This window comes from Microcaecilia unicolor, chromosome 1 (assembly GCF_901765095.1).
Source record: "Microcaecilia unicolor chromosome 1, aMicUni1.1, whole genome shotgun sequence".
NCBI classification, from domain to species: domain Eukaryota; kingdom Metazoa; phylum Chordata; class Amphibia; order Gymnophiona; family Siphonopidae; genus Microcaecilia; species Microcaecilia unicolor.
The window spans coordinates 770,516,781-770,535,325 of record NC_044031.1 but is presented as its reverse complement, the minus strand read 5'-3'; the positions used below and the strand labels follow the sequence as shown (position 1 = coordinate 770,535,325).

Below are 18,545 nucleotides of genomic sequence, written 5' to 3'. Positions count from 1 at the left end.
ATGTGGCTTACAGAGTGTTGTTATGACAAAGTCATGACAAGATAATGGATACAATCGATGGTAAGCTGATGGATGAGTAATTGGAAAATATAGTGTTAGGATAGTTTAGAAGGTGAATTTGTGTCTTTAAGGGTTCTTTTTGTAGGCTCTATTGAAGAGATGTGTCTTCAGAGATTTGCAAAAGTTACTTAGATTATCCATGGTTTTTAGGGCTGGGGGTAACCCGTTCCATATCTGTGTACTTCTGTAGGAGAAGGTAGAGGCGTGTGTCTGCTTATATTTGTCCTTTACAACTGGGGAAATTCAGGTTGAGGAATTTGCGGGCTGGTTTCTGGGCGGTAGGTCCACAAGGTTAAGCATGTACAGTGGGGCATCTGCGTGGATGATCTTGTGTACGATCGTACAAGGTAGGTAAAATTATGGCTTACTTGATAATTTTCTTTCCTTTAATCGCAACAGATAAATCCAGGATTCCTCTCTGGTTTCAGCCGTGTGTTCTTTCAATCTGTTTGATTGTGACTTTGCAGTTCTTTAATGGTGCTGTTGGTTTGACCACACATCTTATGAAACAGACAACCAATATTAGTTTTCTGATTCGTTGGATCCATTCCTACTTGATGGACGGCGGTTATGCATTTAATCCTTGCTCAAATCAAATCCTTGCTCAAAGCTCACCTCTTCAATGTCGCCTTCGGCACCTAACTGCTATACCTCTATTCAAGAAATCTAGACTGTCCTAACTTGACATTTCGTCCTTTAGATTGTAAGCTCCTTTGAGCAGGGACTGTCCTTTTTGTTAAACTGTACAGCGCTGCGTATCCCTAGTAGCACTCCAGAAATGTTAAGTAGTAAGGTTACAATTAGTTTGTTTTCTCTTGCTTTGTGATGTGACATATACTAACTTGGAGGGGCTGGCCATCTGATATCACTGCCTTTATTTCAGTTCCTCTATCTCCACCTACTGGTAGATGGATACAGCCCACCAGTTTCTGGATTCATCTGCTGCGACTAAGCCATAATTTTACCTTCCTTGGGGAAAGGTCTGTGGACCTTTACCATGATTGAGCTTGGAGGGACAAAGGCCTTGTCATAGTAAATCTGTGGGCTCCCTCTGGTGGGCTACCATTCAGAGCAGGTGACCCATGAGGTCCCTGCAGAGAGAGGGAGGCAAGATGGTGGTGGAACAACTGGAGAGTTGTCAGCTCTCTGCCTATCTTATTCTCTCCTGTGTTCCCTCTTCTGCCTCATTTTCAGCACCAGTCTTGTCCTGAAGCGGGGGAGGGGGGGAAGTGTGTAACTATATCTATATAGTGTTACACTCTGTTCCACTCATCCAGAGGTGCAGCCTGCTTGCGCAGGGTATGAGCATTCGAGGATGCGGCGGCCATCTTGGATGTGGTATTTCCAGGATAGGACGGCCATCTTGGAGATGGGCGTCTCAGGTTGTGGCAGCCATCTTGGAGATGGGCAGCTTCAGGTAGGAAGCCCATATTTGGGTGTAGGACATCTCTTCTGATGGAGGCAGCCATCTTGGATCAGCTGCACATGTTTGAAATTGAACCTAATTCCTACACTATTTACAATTTTGTTTTTTTTCCTTTATATAAGAAGCTTGTATATGGTTTCATTCACATTAATTTAAACATTCTAGGTAATCCAGTCACCTTACTGTTATGAATGCAAACTGTGAATGGTACATAAATAATGCAGAGGAAGATACTTAATTTTCTATCAGTAAATGGTAACTTGCTTCATACAATTAAACAGAAAAAGCATGCACTTTTTAGAAATTCAATTTACAGAAATCTCTCTTTCCACTTTCCTCCTCCCCACATACAGTTTATATTTCAACATTTTTATTGATGACAAAGATAACTACATCCAATATCTGGCAGAAACTTAAATGCCACCAGCAAACTTTCAAAATAGAAATACAATGATAAAGTCCATCATCAATCTTTTTGACAGTTTCTCCCAACCCCCCCAACCCTCCCTCTTTCCCCTCTACTTGTCATTTACAACCGTTTTTATTGATGACATCTCCAAAAGTACCAATCCACCTAAACATAACATTCTCAAAATAATTATACAAAACTCAGTGGAACAGCACTTCAACCATGCAACATTGCGTACAGCCATCCCATTTTGAAATACAACATTATCCCTCCCTCCCCCCAGACCCTATTCTATATTTACTTTTTATGTTTTAACTATTGTTATGAATGAAGATGCATTATTTGCAATTCTTTGTTATACAGTAAAAGTTTGATAACAGATAATTCTATCTTAACCCATAAACTTCCATATTAAACTCCAATAATTGTGTCTCGTGATTGCTCTGTATTTTATTACCTCATTTAGTCTCAACAATGTTTACCGACGAGACTGCTGAATGTTTCTCTTCATCAAAATTTTCCCCCAAGCTATTATGGCATGTAACCCTTCATTTACATAATAGCTTAACCTTTTTCAAAACTATGTCCCCTCCCCCCCCACCCCCCCCCCCCCCTCCCTCCCTCCTCTTAAACCAACTTTTAACTTCATGGCATCCCTCTCCCTCTCCCCTCAGTATACTTATCAGAGTGTAGGTGAACGTGACCGGATTTCTTTGGCACTTCCCCCATTTCTGAGGCGGTCTACTCAAACTATGCATACCCCACTAACCCCTCCCCTACCTTAAATTTTAGCCTCTCTCTCCTTCTATCTCATGGCTCAGTCAGATTATTGAGCACTGCACTTCGTGCTTTATGAGAGATTTGTTGCAAGTATCTATTCCAAATGGAAATGAATGCTTTTCTTTTCTTTGGGGTACCTCGTGCTGCTCTAGCCTCCCATAGCATCAACTCATGAAATATATTCCTCCAAAACCAGATGGTGGGTGGTTCCTCTTGCATCCAATGTCTCATATGCATTTTTTTCCCCACTGCATACGCCTTACCCAGCAGGAGATCCGCGTTCTTATCTGAAAGTTCGTAGGCTCCCCTTTTATTTAATACCACCCCTCTCCAAGAGGGGATTAACCTGTACCCTACTATAGTCTCCAAATAATTATGGAGCCTTTTCCAAAAGATTTTCACCTTTACACAACTCCAAAATGCATGCAACAATGTATTTCTCCCTTGTCTGCATTTTACACACTGCGCCTCCGGCGCCCAACCGGCTCTTGCTGCTTGTGTCTGTGCTATGTATCCCCTGTGTATTATTCTACATTGACTCTCCTGCAGCTCCGCCCCACCCACTTGTTTTGGGATATCTTTTATCAATTTTGCAAAATTTACCCCTTTCAATTCATACCCCAAATCTTTGCTCCATGCCTCTGTTAATGCTTTATAGTTTCGGGGCTGGCAGAGCGACAGCAGCGCCCGATGCAAACTGGATATAGACACCTGGCCATGTGCGTCCCCTTTTAAAAAATCTCGCAGTTTTTGTCCCAATTTTGAGCCCAATGCCTCTTGGTCTAAGCTATGCCAGTAATGATGTAACTGTCTATATGTAAAGTAATCTGTGTTGGTTAAAGACAGTCTCTGTTGCAGGTCTGTAAATGTGTATAATCTTCCCTCTTCATTTGCTATATGTTCAATTAGAGTGATTCCCATGTCTGACCAGCTCTTAAATATCCGAGCTTCCAGTCCAGGCAGAAAACCTCCATTTCCCCGAAGTGGAAGCTGATCGCTAATGTTTGGGTGTTGATTCTAAACTGTCATAAGAAAGCGCCAAATCTGTCTTAGGGGGTGTAACAATATACTTTTCTTACACATTGGTGGTAGCTCTTTGGTTTGGGCCTGTAACAAGAAATTTATGTGCCAAGGTGCATATAATGCTTGCTCCCATCTTAGCGGGGTAAATTGTTCCGTATCCAATATCCAATCCCGAAGATGTCTCAGGAGACATGCTTGGTTATACCGTCGGATATTGGGTAGTCCCAATCCCTCCCTGTTCCCATTTATCATAGAGATATTCTATACGCATCTTAGATTTTTTTCCCCCCCAGAGAAACTTCATACATATCCTATTCAATTTTCGTATATCTTTACGTAGTAAGTGTATTGGCATGACTTGTAGGATATAGAGCCATCTTGGGAATATAATCATTTTGAATATACTTATTCTACCCATCAGTGATAAAGGCAAATGATTCCACTGCTCTAAAGTGCGGCCTGTATCCTGTATCAACTTCTCTACATTCAGATGGTATAATTTGGAAATATCCATGGATAGTCTCACTCCTAAGTAGCGAAAAGATTCTTCTGCCCATTTTAATGGAACCCTTTCAAGCCAATCCCCTTCTGGTAACTCCTGTCCATTTAAAGCTTTCGACTTCTCTAAATTTAATCTGAAGCCAGAAAAATCTCCATATTCTTCCATACATTCCAAAAGGGCCGGCAGTGAGGTGTTAGGGTGGGTCACATGAACTAACAAATCATCAGCGAAAGCTGCAATTTTAAAAGTGTTAGCGCCAATTGTAACTCCTTGTATGTCTGGTGTCCGCAGGATATCTCTTATTAGGGGGTCTAATGTTAAAACGAACAGTAAAGGCGACAATGGACACCCCTGCCTAGTGCCCCGACATATAGAGAAAGGGGTAGACATTATACCATTGGCCCATATCTGGGCTTGTGGTAGATAGTAAAGCGCCCTTATTGCCTCTTGAAAAAACCCACTTATCCCATAGGCTTCTAATGTACCAAATAAAAAATCCCAGACCACCCTGTCAAAAGCCTTCTCGGCATCAAAACTGACTAACACTGATGGTATGGTTTGATTTGACACGGCTTCTAATGTTGTAATTATCTTTCGCACGTTTTTCGTAGTATTCCTACCCTGTACAAAGCCCACTTGAGATTCCTCTATAATACCTGGCAATATCCTAGAGAGGCGATTTGCTAGGACCTTAGCATAAAGCTTAGCTTCATAATTGAGCAATGAAATCGGTCTATATGCCTCTGGTTTCATTGCATCTCTCCCTGGCTTAGGTAATACTATGATCTGCGCCAGACGTAGTGATGCAGGCATTTGTTGCTCCTTCACTATAGCATTAAACATATCTGTCAAAGATGGTACCACCTCCTCTCTCAACATTTTATAAAATTCCCCTCTGTATCCATCTGGGCCCGAGGCCTTTCCCAATGGACTTTGCTGTATTGCCCAGGACACCTCTCCTTCCGTAATGGGGGCATTTAACATATCCAAGCTCCTCTGGTCTACGTGCAGTACCTCTTGGCTACTGAAATACAGCTTGCTAGCCAACGGGGGAGGATCTGGGGCTGAATATAGGCCTTTATAAAACCCTAACAGAACTTTATTTATTTGGGCATCCTCGTTCACTAATGTGCCATCTGAATTATATAAAGCAGCTATTTTAGAAGGTCCTTGTCTTGGCTTTGCTAGACGTGCTAACATCCTGCTATTTTTGTTGGCATATTTATATAACTGATATAAGTACATAAGTACATAAGTAGTGCCATACTGGGAAAGACCAAAGGTCTAGATGGACCTTTGGTCTTTCCCAGTATGGCACTACTTATGTACTTATCTAGCCCAGCATCCTGTCACCGACAGTGGCCAATCCAGGTCAAGGGCACCTGGCACGCACCCCAAACGTAAAAACATTCCAGACAAGTTATACCTAAAAATGCGGAATTTTTCCAAGTCCATTTAATAGCGGTCTATGGACTTGTCCTTTAGGAATCTATCTAACCCCTTTTTAAACTCCGTCAAGCTAACCGCCCGTACCACGTTCTCCGGCAACGAATTCCAGAGTCTAATTACACGTTGGGTGAAGAAAAATTTTCTCCGATTCGTTTTAAATTTACCACACTGTAGCTTCAACTCATGCCCTCTAGTCCTAGTATTTTGGATAGCGTGAACAGTCGCTTCACATCCACCCGATCCATTCCACTCATTATTTTATACACTTCTATCATATCTCCCCTCAGCCGTCTCTTCTCCAAGCTGAAAAGCCCTAGCCTTCTCAGCCTCTCTTCATAGGAAAGTCGTCCCATCCCCACTATCATTTTCGTCGCCCTTCGCTGTACCTTTTCCAATTCTACTATATCTTTTTTGAGATACGGAGACCAGTACTGAACACAATAATCCAGGTGCGGTCGCACCATGGAGCGATACAACGGCATTATAACATCCGCACACCTGGACTCCATACCCTTCCTAATAACACCCAACATTCTATTCGCTTTCCTAGCCGCAGCAGCACACTGAGCAGAAGGTTTCAGCGTATCATCGACGACGACACCCAGATCCCTTTCTTGATCCGTAACTCCTAACGCGGAACCTTGCAAGACGTAGCTATAATTCGGGTTCCTCTTACCCACATGCATCACTTTGCACTTGTCAACATTGAACTTCATCTGCCACTTGCACGCCCATTCTCCCAGTCTCGCAAGGTCCTCCTGTAATCGTTCACATTCCTCCTGCGACTTGACGACCCTGAATAATTTTGTGTCATCGGCGAATTTAATTACCTCACTAGTTATTCCCATCTCTAGGTCATTTATAAATACATTAAAAAGCAACGGACCCAGCACAGACCCCTGCGGGACCCCACTAACTACCCTCCTCCACTGAGAATACTGGCCACGCAATCCTACTCTCTGCTTCCTATCTTTCAACCAGTTCTTAATCCATAATAATACCCTACCTCCGATTCCATGACTCTGCAATTTCTTCAGGAGTCTTTCGTGCGGCACTTTGTCAAACGCCTTCTGAAAATCCAGATATACAATATCAACCGGCTCCCCATTGTCCACATGTTTGCTTACCCCCTCAAAAAAATGCATTAGATTGGTGAGGCAAGACTTCCCTTCACTAAATCCGTGCTGACTTTGTCTCATCAGTCCATGTTTTTGTATATGCTCTGCAATTTTATTCTTAATAATAGCCTCCACCATCTTGCCCGGCACCGACGTCAGACTCACCGGTCTATAATTTCCCGGATCTCCTCTGGAACCCTTCTTAAAAATCGGAGTAACATTGGCTACCCTCCAGTCTTCCGGTACTACACTCGATTTTAGGGACAGATTGCATATTTCTAACAGTAGCTCCGCAAGTTCATTTTTTAGTTCTATTAATACTCTGGGATGAATACCATCAGGTCCCGGTGATTTACTACTCTTCAGCTTGCTGAACTGACCCATTACATCCTCCAAGGTTACAGAGAATTTGTTTAGTTTCTCCGACTCCCCCGCTTCAAATATTCTTTCCGGCACCGGTGTCCCCCCCAAATCCTCCTCGGTGAAGACCGAAGCAAAGAATTCATTTAATTTCTCCGCTACGGCTTTGTCCTCCTTGATCGCCCCTTTAACACCATTTTCGTCCAGCGGCCCAACCGACTCTTTGGCCGGTTTCCTGCTTTTAATGTATCTAAAAAAATTTTTACTATGTATTTTTGCTTCCAACGCTAATTTCTTCTCAAAGTCCTTTTTTGCCCTCCTTATCTCCGCTTTGCATTTGGCTTGGCATTCCTTATGATCTATCCTGTTACTTTCAGTTGGTTCTCTTCTCCACTTTCTGAAGGATTGTTTTTTGGCTCTAATGATTTCCTTTATCTTACTGTTTAGCCACGCCGGCTGACGTTTAGTCTTTTTTCCCTTTTTTCTAATACGTGGAATATATTTGTCCTGAACCTCCAGGATGGTGTTTTTAAACAGCATCCACGCCTGATGCAAGTTTTTTACTCTGCGAGCTGCTCCTTTCAGTCTTTTTTTTCACCATTTTTCTCATTTTGTCGTAATCACCTTTTCTATAGTTAAACGCTAGCGTACTTGATTTCCTAGTTTCACTTCCTTCAATGCCAATATCAAAACCGATCATATTATGATCACTGTTATCAAGCGGCCCTCGTATCGTTACCCCCCTGCACTAGATCATGAGCACCACTAAGGACTAAGTCTAGTATTTTTCCTTCTCTTGTCGGCTCCTGAACTAGCTGTTCCATGAAGCTGTCCTTGATTTCATCAAGAAATCTTATGTCCCTTGCGTGTACAGATGTTACATTAACCCAGTCTATATGCGGGTAATTGAAATCCCCCATTATTATTGTGTTGCCCAGTTTGTTTGCGTCCCTGATTTCCTTTAACATTTCCGCATCCGTCTGTTCGTCCTGGCCAGGCGGACGGTAGTACACTCCTATCACTATCCTTTTCCCCTTTGCACATGGAATTTCAATCCACAGTGATTCCAAGGAGTGTTTTGTTTCCTGCAGAATTTTCAATCTATTTGATTCATGGCTCTCGTTAATATACAATGCTACCCCTCCACCAATCCGATTCACCCTATCACTACGATATAATTTGTACCCCGGTATGACAGTGTCCCACTGGTTATCCTCCTTCCACCAGGTCTCAGAGATGCCTATTATATCTAATTTTTCATTTAGTGCAATATATTCCAACTCCCCCATCTTATTTCTTAGGCTCCTGGCATTCGCATATAGACATTTCAAACTATGTTTGTTGTTCCTAAGTACATCATGCTTAGTACTTGACAGTATTAATTGGCAATCTTTTGTCTGATTTTTATTGTTATTTAATATAATATATATAATTTTTCTGGGCCTGTTGCTGAATCTTTTCGTTTAAAGTCTGTTGTAGCTCTAGGAGTTGAGCTTTTAACTGTATGGAATGACTTTGTCCGTATGCTCTCCTCAACCTTGTTACCTCTTTTTCCTGCCTCTGCATCTCCTTGTCCCTTGTCTTTTTTTGATGGCTCGTGTATGCTATTATCTCCCCCCGTAATACAGCTTTGGCCGCCTCCCAGAACAATATTGGGGTGGATCTATGTTCCTGATTGTTTTCTTGGAACTGCTTGTATTTTTGTAGTATATATTCCCGGAATATTTTATCTCTGTATAATCTAGTTGGAAATTTCCATTGGAAGTGACTTGGGTCTATACTTAAGGGCCCCAAAGTAATAGCTACCATCGCGTGATCTGAAATTTTTATGGGACCTATTTCAGACTCTTGAATCCTTGTAAACAGATCTCGTGATATGAAGATATAGTCAATGCGGGACATGGTGTCGTGTGCCCGAGATAAATGAGTGTAGTCTCGTTCTACTGGGTGCATAGTCCTCCACACATCTACCATGTCCAGCACCTCACTAAGTGTTCTGATTCCCCGTGAGGCCGCTCCTGTCCCCTTCTTCTCTCCGTGCGACCTGTCTATACTAGGGTCATCTACTGCATTAAAATCACCTCCTACCAATAGCGGGAGCCCATCAAACCCCGACAGATGTCGTAGGATCTTCTTATAGAAAGCCTTGTTATATGTATTAGGGGCATACAGATTACACAGTACTACTGGTTGCCGCTCTATTGTTAGATGTGCTATCACAAATCTTCCCTCTGTATCTGTTATAACTTTATGAGTCAGAACACGGATCCCCTTCCTGATCAATATTATGACTCCTGCTTTTTTGGCCTGCGTCGGGGATTCATAGTAGGAACCCACCCACCATCTATGAAGTTTCTCATGTTCTCTAGCATTCAAGTGCGTTTCTTGCAATAAGGCTATAGAAACCTTTTGTTTATGGAGTGCTTGTAATATCTTCTGCCGTTTAATCGGTGAAGAGATACCACCCATATTCCACGTCACTATTTTAAGTGCCATTACGTGACATCTTCTATTTGATGATAAACTGAAGTATTTCCCGCTCTCAATGGGCAAAGGAGGCATCCCAGCCTGTACCCCCCTCGCTTATCTTTACCCATCACTCTGTATTTTAAATCTCCAGGTGTTAGGCTACTACTTTTGTTGTGCTACCTGTTGTACCATGAAGTTCCAGTTACTTAATGTAAGCCCCCTTCTTCCCATCCCTACCCCACCCTTCCCCTGACTTACCCCCCTTCCCTTACTCCTGAGTGCACCAATGGTGCTCAACCTCCGTGTCAGCGATCAAGGATCCTCGCTGACAATTAATTCTCAACTTTGTTACTTGTCCCCTTTTTGTTATACAATATTTTCTATGTAACATTTACCACCCCATCCCTCGCACACAGCCATGCAAAATTAACACCCCAGGTTTACACTGTGTCTTCTGTCCCTCTCTTGTCTTCGCTCACCTCCGGCTGAGACTATTTATTTTTGGATGGGCTCGATCTGTCTCTTTCCAGTTGATCAACCAGCGTTTGTGCCGCTTCCACAGTGTCACAAAATTTCACTCCGCCATTGTGCTGGATTCGCAGTTTTGCCGGATATAATAGGCTGAAACATATTTGTAATTTATGAAGGCGTCCACATACCTGTGAATATTGCTTTCGTTGTAAAGAGACTTTAGTAGAGTAATCTTGAAAGCACAATATCTTATGTCCCTTCATCTCCAGCTTTTCTCCTTTCCTGAGAGCTGTTAATATGTCCATCTTGTGTTGATAATGGAGCAGTTTCAGTATGACCACTCTAGGTCTATCTGAGGTTGCTTTTCTGGCTCCCAGCCGATGTGCCCGTTCAATCTTGAGCGGCCCTGCCGTGCTTTGGTTGTTAAAAATCTTCTCCAGCCAGGTTTCAAGAAATTCCCTGAGCTCTCCATCTTTTATTGATTCAGGTATTCCTACCAGTCTTAAGTTGTTTCTTCTAGAGCGGTTCTCTAGATCATCTACTTTTTCTTCCAGTACCGTTACTGTTTTTTGGAGATGTTGTATGGTCCTTGATGATTCCTGCGTTGTTGTTTCTACTTCCCCCAACCGTTGCTGGACCTCTTGAAAGTCTTTCGTGAAGGTCGTAAACCGCTGATCCATTCCATCCAGCTTGTCTAGTATCTGTTGAAGTTGTTGGCTCATTGTTTCTTCTACTGCCATTTTGACCTCTGTTACTATTTCTGAGGCCCAAACCGAGCTCACTGAAGGAGATGCGGGGGAGCTTTTCTCCGCCATCTTTGTGCCTCCCCCTCTGGATTTTTCCGGTTCTTTTTTTGAGCTGCGGGTAGCCATACACAGAGATGGTTTTTATTCTGTCCCCAGAGGTCTTTAGATCTCCGTTCCTGTTTCCCGAGCGTTTAATCTTTTTGCTGTAAACAATCGTCTGTATCTCTTAAAATTTAAGATCTTAATTTAATGTCTTGAAGTAGGAAAAGCTTCTCATATTTTTCTAGGGCCAATAGCCGTTTTTTTTTTTTTTTTCCCCCCCCTTTTCTTTTCCTCTTAATATTACTGGCTTCTGGCGTCTTTACATCAAGCTCTGTTGTATACTTTTAATGTCTTACCCGATGTTGTCTGCCGGGTGTCTGTGAAGAGCATGTGCTGCTTTTGGCCTCCGTATGCAGGCCTATATACCGCCTTCTACCTGTTGTCTGCAGCGATTCTAGCTCCCTTGCCCCTTCTTCACTCGGCAGCCTGTGTCGTGGCTAATTGCTAGGGCGCTCCTGCTTATTTTATTATGCCTTTTGCAGGACTCAATCAGTTCCGCTGTTCTTCTCCGTCTCGATCGCGTGCGAACTTCGGCTTTCCCACTTCTCCGGCTCGTGGTAGCACGCCGCGACGCAGGGGAAGGGCGGTATACAACTTCGGCTCTCCGCACTCTCAACTTCGCCGCTTTCCCTTGTCCACTACGCTGATCTGCTTTCCGCGCGTGCCTTGCTGTTGTGGCGCTGAGTTGTGCTAGGTTTCGGGGTGTTAAAGGGGGATAAATTGAGGATCCCCGATCGCGACTTTGCGGAGCTCAGCTTGTGGCGGCCATCTTGGCCAGCAGCTCCGCCGGAAGTCCTAATTCCTACACTATTTAAAGCCCTGCCTCCAGTCCTTCCTTGCTTCGGCTTCTAGTGCTTAGAGGTCATGGTCTACGTCTGTGTTCTACAGCCGGCTATCTTTTTCTGTGATTCCTGTGTACCAGACCCTGGATTGTTGCCTGACTACACGCTGTGTTGCTGCCTGCCTAGACCTCGGACTGTTTCTCTGACTATTCGCTGCTCTGCTGATTCCTTGGCTCCTGGATCGTGTCTGCTCTCCCTGCCTGTCGGGTCAGTGGCCGTGCAACCCCGCCGGTTCCGGAAGTCCTGGTGGCCGCCTGCACCTGGGGGCTCAACTCTCAAACAGCGGTCGCTTCCCAGATGAAGCTAGGGGTTGTCTGGCTGCCTGACCGAGTGCGGTGTCACTCCATCTTTGCTGTGCTCAGTCGGGGCACAAGGGCTCACATTCCCAGACATAACATATAGACACACAGAATCATGTGAAGGTTCTCCTCCCCCACCTTGATTTCCCCTATTATTGCTTATATGTCGCTCTGAATGGTCTCTGGTCTCTAAGATAAAATGTAATATTAGATAAAAGGAGCTTGAATAAATGGATAACACAGTTTTTATATTATTACTGCACCAGTCTTTATACTAGTGATGATGTTACTGAAAGTGTTCTGTCTCCATCTGCAGGTCCATTTGTTTGAACTAGTTTATGAAGTAGTAAGAAACTTCACCATAGTAAAGTGAATTGAGGCATATGATGACCTTGCTACTCTAGCTAAAGAATCTGTCTACATTTTTCTCAAATATTTTACCATGTCTATTTTAGGTATGGCTACTATTAAATGATTTTTCCAGCGTGTAGAGTTATATTGCCTGAACTATAGAATGGGAAGTGATGTACTAACCAAGAATGAAGTGATAACTAAGTACATTTTAGAGTTTTATGCAAGAACAGAAAAAAGGAGCAGAGCAGTCGTAGACTAATTAAGAAAACTGCTTATATATCAAAACCAAACAAAAAGCCACACACAGTACTACTGTGGGAATTTGACAAAGACATTTTATTGATATTTTTTTAGAATCTATTGCAATTATATAATACACAAAAGAAAACTGTATTATATTATGACAATGATTTAAATAGAGTTTTGTTTTTTTTTGCCTTATCGAAACTATTTACTGTAGCTTCTGAAGGGTTTTTTTTTTTTTAATTTTATTTTTTTTGTATTAACTACAAGACCATGAAATTCTGAGACCTTGAAGCATCAAGAAGCTTTTCTAGTGCTGTCAAATTTCAGGAAAAATGTGAGCATTGGGTCAGTCCAGGACAAAGTGTGGCAAGTGCCATGGTTATGTTGCCAGTTAGCTATTATTTATTTTTGTCCATGCTTTTCAGATTTTTGCCTTCAGGGTTTACCACAGGGTTGTACAATGAGACTTTTTTCTTAATGTAAGATGGCTTACATCTCCCATCATCACTTAATACTCAAGAGTTGCATTTTCCATCTCTTTGTGAACTTTGTAGCAGCAGGTTTTCAGATGAGCAGTGGATCCCAGAACAACCCTGTGATGCATCTCTGTGACAGAAGATTTCAATGATGATGTGTGTCGAGAAACGTGGCGCCATGACTGCAGAACAAAGCGGCATGTATTAGAAAACTGACCACCAAGCCAAGAGCAGCCAGGTGAGACCACTGGCAGCAATGACCCACAGATCCTGGCTAGGGTCATCAGGAGTCTTGGGTAGCATCCAGAGCCACCAAGAAAGGTAGAGAACATGAGCAGATGTGTTGAGGAAGCCATCAAAGGCCTGTGCAAGGGAAGAGTGAGTGAGGCATTTCCTCCCCACCTGGGATCAGGACAGTACATCTGGCACATGCTGTTTAGAATGCCCCTTGTGATTTGATCAAGTTAGGAACATAAAGTACAAACTCATCTTAAAATGCAACTGCTTCAAATGGTCACATGATCTAGGAAAGATGAGGAAGGTTACTTCTTAATTTTTCATACATTTTATTTTCACTATTTTTATTTCAGTATTGACTCATTATTATTGACTCATCATTCCAAGTAGGACATTTCCAAGTGTTTTACAAAACCACCATTTAAACAATGACGATAACATAATCACACACAGTCTCTCAGCTCCTACTGAAGTCTCAAAGCATCACAGCTGACATCTCGTTTGCAGGGGCTGTAATTTTGTCAGTTTATACGTTATCAGTTATGACAGCATATTGACTAATGGGAAGCCACTTAATCTTGAGATTCCCTAACTTGAACCATTTACCCCCTGTCATGTAATGCCTAAGCACTACCCCTATCACCCACTTGGGGTGAACCCTGCGGCCCCCTAGAGGGTCTGTCCCAGCATTGCCCAGGCCCGCCTGCACTTGTGCACATGCTCCTACACTGGCATATCCTCCACCCACCGACTGGTTTCTGCTTGCCTCTGGGTGAGTCTCCCACCCGCAAGTTATTTCCCCAGTGATTTTCTAAGGACACTGGGGCCACAATTCCAGCGGTCCCACAGTTCCTAGAAAACACCCACTGACTGAGACCACAAACCACCAGGATTCTTAGTCAGTCCAAAACAACAAAGCTAACTATTAGGTTTATCATCATAAAAAAGGTAGACCAGTGAACTGTGAAAAGGTGTAAACAGTAACAGGTAAAATAAGAGGAATCAACATTAAAACTAACCAAACACTGTCTTACTACCTAAGTAGTACCTGTGTAGTTCAGGAAGAATAACTGCTCATATGACTTGAACAGGGTCTCTGTGCAGAGGTCATTGTCAAGAGTGAGACTGGAGAAATTCCAGCACATTCTGGCTAGATCTTAGGCTTCAGAGCCAATCAGGGCCCAGAACATTAACACTAAGGGGTTTCTGACCAATGGCACTTCAGGTTATTCTCCCCCAAGGGTTTTCCTCTTTCTCCTGTGGGGGAAGATAAGCTGGCAGGAAAGCAGACCTCTGCTACATCTGTAAAGCAGAGGACAGACACCACCTGTTGACTAAACAAGGGAAATGCATTTAAGAGGAAATATAAAACGACATTCCTTGTCATCAAGCAGATGAATCCATTACGAGTGGGTTGTGTCCATCAACCAGCAGGGGGAGATAGAGAGCACTGAAAAACCATAGTGCCTCTTGGCCAGCTAGCTCCAACTGCCTCTTCAGTATTCTCTATTTCCCCAACCGGGTGGTTGCAGCTTGTTCAAGCTCCTTCAGAAAATCTGCCTGGGGTGGCTCCTGTGCTTTTGCCAGTTGTAGCAGGGGTGTTGTGGCTGATGGTGCCCACTTTAAAGGCAAATAGGTTAGCCCTTTCCCTGCCTTACCCGGCCCCCGATGTGGAAGTAGACAAATAGGCAAGCCTTGTCCCTGTCTTTGCCCACGCTGTGGATGCAGGCACATAGGTTCGCCCTTTCCCTGCCTTTCCCACGCTACTGATCCTCTGGAGTTGGAAATTTGCCTCTTTCGCTGTTGCCTCAAACTTTCCTCATAACATTAATTAAAAAAAAAAAAAGAGAGAGATTTTCTTCTGATTGTGCAGTGTGACCGGATCTCGGAGACTCGGTCTAGTGAGGTAAGATCATTTTGTAGCTCCGCCGGGGAGGGCCCGCATTTGGGACAATTTTGGCGCGAATCCGCCATTTTGAATTTCCCCCGCTTTCGGTGATGGCTGTTGAGAAAGTAGTTTTTTATGCGTTTCTTTCCACATGGTTTGAAACATTTTAAACTGAACAAAGAAAAAACACACTGCCTGATTTTCACACCGTAACACAATACTGACCTCTTCCAAAACATCACCATCATGGGCACATCCCTTCCAATAACTGACAATTTAAAAATCTTAGGAGTCACCTTTGACCGCAGCCTATCCTTTAACAAACAAATCTCAAACACTCTGAAGAAAATGTTTCAAACCATGTGGAAAGAAACGCATAAAAAACTATGTCCCAAGAAATGAATTCCGTTCACTAGTCCAATCCATTTTACTATCTCATGCTGACTATTGCAACGGAATGTATGCTAGATGCAGAGAACAATTACTAAAGAAATTGCAAACAGTACAGAATATATCTGCAAGACTAATATTCAGAATAAACCTTTTCAAAATCACAAAACCATTAATCCAAAACCTACACTGACTACCCATTAAATCACAAATATACTTCCAGATGTGCTGTCTGACCTACAGAATAATTTTCAGCCTGACACCAGCATACTTGAGAAACCTGATTTACCTGTTTATTTATTTATTACATTTGTACCCTGCTCTTTCCCACATACAGCAGGTCCAGTGCGGCTTACATAGTAAAAGAAAGCATCTTGCATGGTAAAGAATACAGTAAAAACAAGGAAATGTAGGAACAGTATTATAAATTGTGATGATCAAGAACCTACCTCACCCTACGATTTCCCAAATGCCAAGTCTTAAAATACAAAACCTCATACACAACCAGCTTCATATACATTTGCCCCAAGATGTGGACACAGTACCAAAAGTCCTGAAATACATGAAAGACTACATAACCTTCCGGAAACACCTGAAAGCCCACTAATTCAGAAAATTTTTCTTCGAACCTAGTAAGCCAACCGGAACACCAACCAATCATACCGCGATAATATTAACAGTCACAGACCAAAGCCCGTGTCTGCTTCAAACAGCAATGTAACTTGTCTACCTGAAATAAACTGTAAGCCACGTTGAACCGACAACTTGATTGGAAAATGTGGGGTACAAATGCAGAAATAAATAGTTTGATCATGTGAGTCTGTGTCCTTTCTTATGTGGACAAGATCATCTTGTACTGTTCCCACGCGATTATCCACTTCCAGCCTTCCCGTCTGCACCTCTGCACGTACACTCAACAGATCATTCTGTATAGAGGAGAATTGAGCTGTCAACTTTCCATTACCTTCTTTTATCATCTGTAACACTTTATTTGGTGCATTTTTACCCCACATTTTCCCACATAAGCAGGCGCAATGTGGTTTACATTAAGTCAAAAAGATGCAATGCAACACAGAGATGGCACAGAAATAGAATGTGACAGGAGGGGAATGAACACGGAATGACACGGGTAAATGACAGGGGGGAAGAGCCAACATGTGAGAGAGGTAAAACAATGGAGTAGCCAGGGGAGTAAGCCTTGGTGAATAAGAAGGTTTTTACACTTGATGGTCTTGGTTTGTGTCTCCGAATACATTTCCACAGAGCACTGGCTGGTAGGTGTCCCCGATGGAGAAATATTGTTCAAAATCCTTTTACGCTTATAAAAGAAGAATGACAATTTTAACTGTGCAATTAGTCATTTTTCTGTTCTGCGCCCAGAGCTACTGTGTTAAACTGTCATCTCTGCAGTAATGGTACTTCTGTCTCTGAATCAGAATTTTAGTTACCTGTTTTAAACAAATTTTATTCTGAAAGTCCACAATAAAGTAGTGAAAATAAATTATGGTGGTCTCTGTATATTTCAGCTTTTCAGAAAAAATAATTTTTCCAGATGAAAAGGGTGCTATGTTAAGACTGGTTGTTTGGATGCAGTCAAAAATTTGTATCAAATGAAATAGTGCTAAGCTGCTTTGAGCTTCTCACTGATAATGGTGTATAGGCTCTGGTTAGGTACAGTAGGACTTTGCCTTAATTTCTTAATGTTATAGCTAGTATGCACATACTAAACATTTATATTTCTCTGTTTTTCCTTTAAGTTTTACATGCGGTAGACAACATAAAACATGAGGCTGAGAACGAGGAAAGCTTCTCAACAGTCTGGCCCATCTCTCAGCCTCCGTGCTGTGAGGGTGAAGCGAAAACTCTCAGACACTGAAGTGGTCTCACTGGGTGGAGAAGAAAAGCTGCAGAAGAATGAATCAGGGTTACTCTCATCAATCAAAAAATTCATTAAAGGAAGCACACCCAAGGTAAGAGCTCTGCACATATTTCTGCAGGGATTCAAGTGAAATATGTTTCTTTATAAGACAGAGGAATCTATTGCTTTTTGTTTATGGAACAGTTTAAAACAATTTCTCATGTGGAACGAGAGAGAATTTATAATTCAGTACTTCTTTGCTCTTCATACTAGTTTTATCAAAACAAAATGGAGCCATTCCGTTTCCATCATTCCTTAGGATTTTTGGAGGAGTCCTGTTAAAGTGCATTTATTTTTCATGTATAGGGAATGCAAAGGTTTGGATTTTCACTTGAAGGGTACAGATGACCACATGTAAAGAAGTATTTGGAAGGCGATGATGATCCCCTTTCTGTCTGTGTCTTCATTTGCTATCCTCTAAATAAGATATTTTAGCTACCAACCTACTTGAATGCAAGTTGTGAGGAAGAGAGGAAGACCAGCTGTTGTATCTTACCATATGTGCTCGACTGTAAGTCGATCTCGAGTATAAGGTGAGGGCATTTTTGGGACTAATGGTGTGGCCTGTGTATAAGTTAAGACCACACGCACACCCTTCCTGTCTTTCACAGTGCTCCCCAGCCATGTTTTTTTCCCTGCCTCACACACCCCCACACAGATCCAGCATGCCCTCTCTGCTGCCCCCCTCCCACAGACCCAGCGTACTTTCTTGGCTGTCCCTGTCCCCCCACACAGACCCAGCATGCCCCCTCTCTATTGCTCCCCCTCACACATACATATAGACCCAACATGCGCTCTCTGCCACCCCCCACCATTACATAGATCCAGCATACCCTCTCTGCCGCCCCCTGCCCACATGCACACACATACAGTTTATATTTATCCCTTACGGATACCTCTTTCTAAATTTTGGCATGTTCACGAAGCAGAATGTATTTTTGCAAATCACTCACCCTTCCTATCCAAGGAGAATGTATTAT

At 42.7% G+C, this 18,545-nt stretch overlaps 1 protein-coding gene across 1 annotated transcript in view; it reads left to right on the top strand.

Annotated features, from left to right (window-relative positions):
- The window catches only part of CTDSPL2 (CTD small phosphatase like 2), a gene marked incomplete in the record, with an annotated part of 403,243 nt that overhangs the window by 43,508 nt on the left and 341,190 nt on the right, over window positions 1–18,545 (top strand). Inside the window, 2 exon segments of the mRNA XM_030189827.1 lie at window positions 13,211–13,370; window positions 17,405–17,617. Coding sequence (XP_030045687.1) covers window positions 17,432–17,617 — 186 coding nt within the window.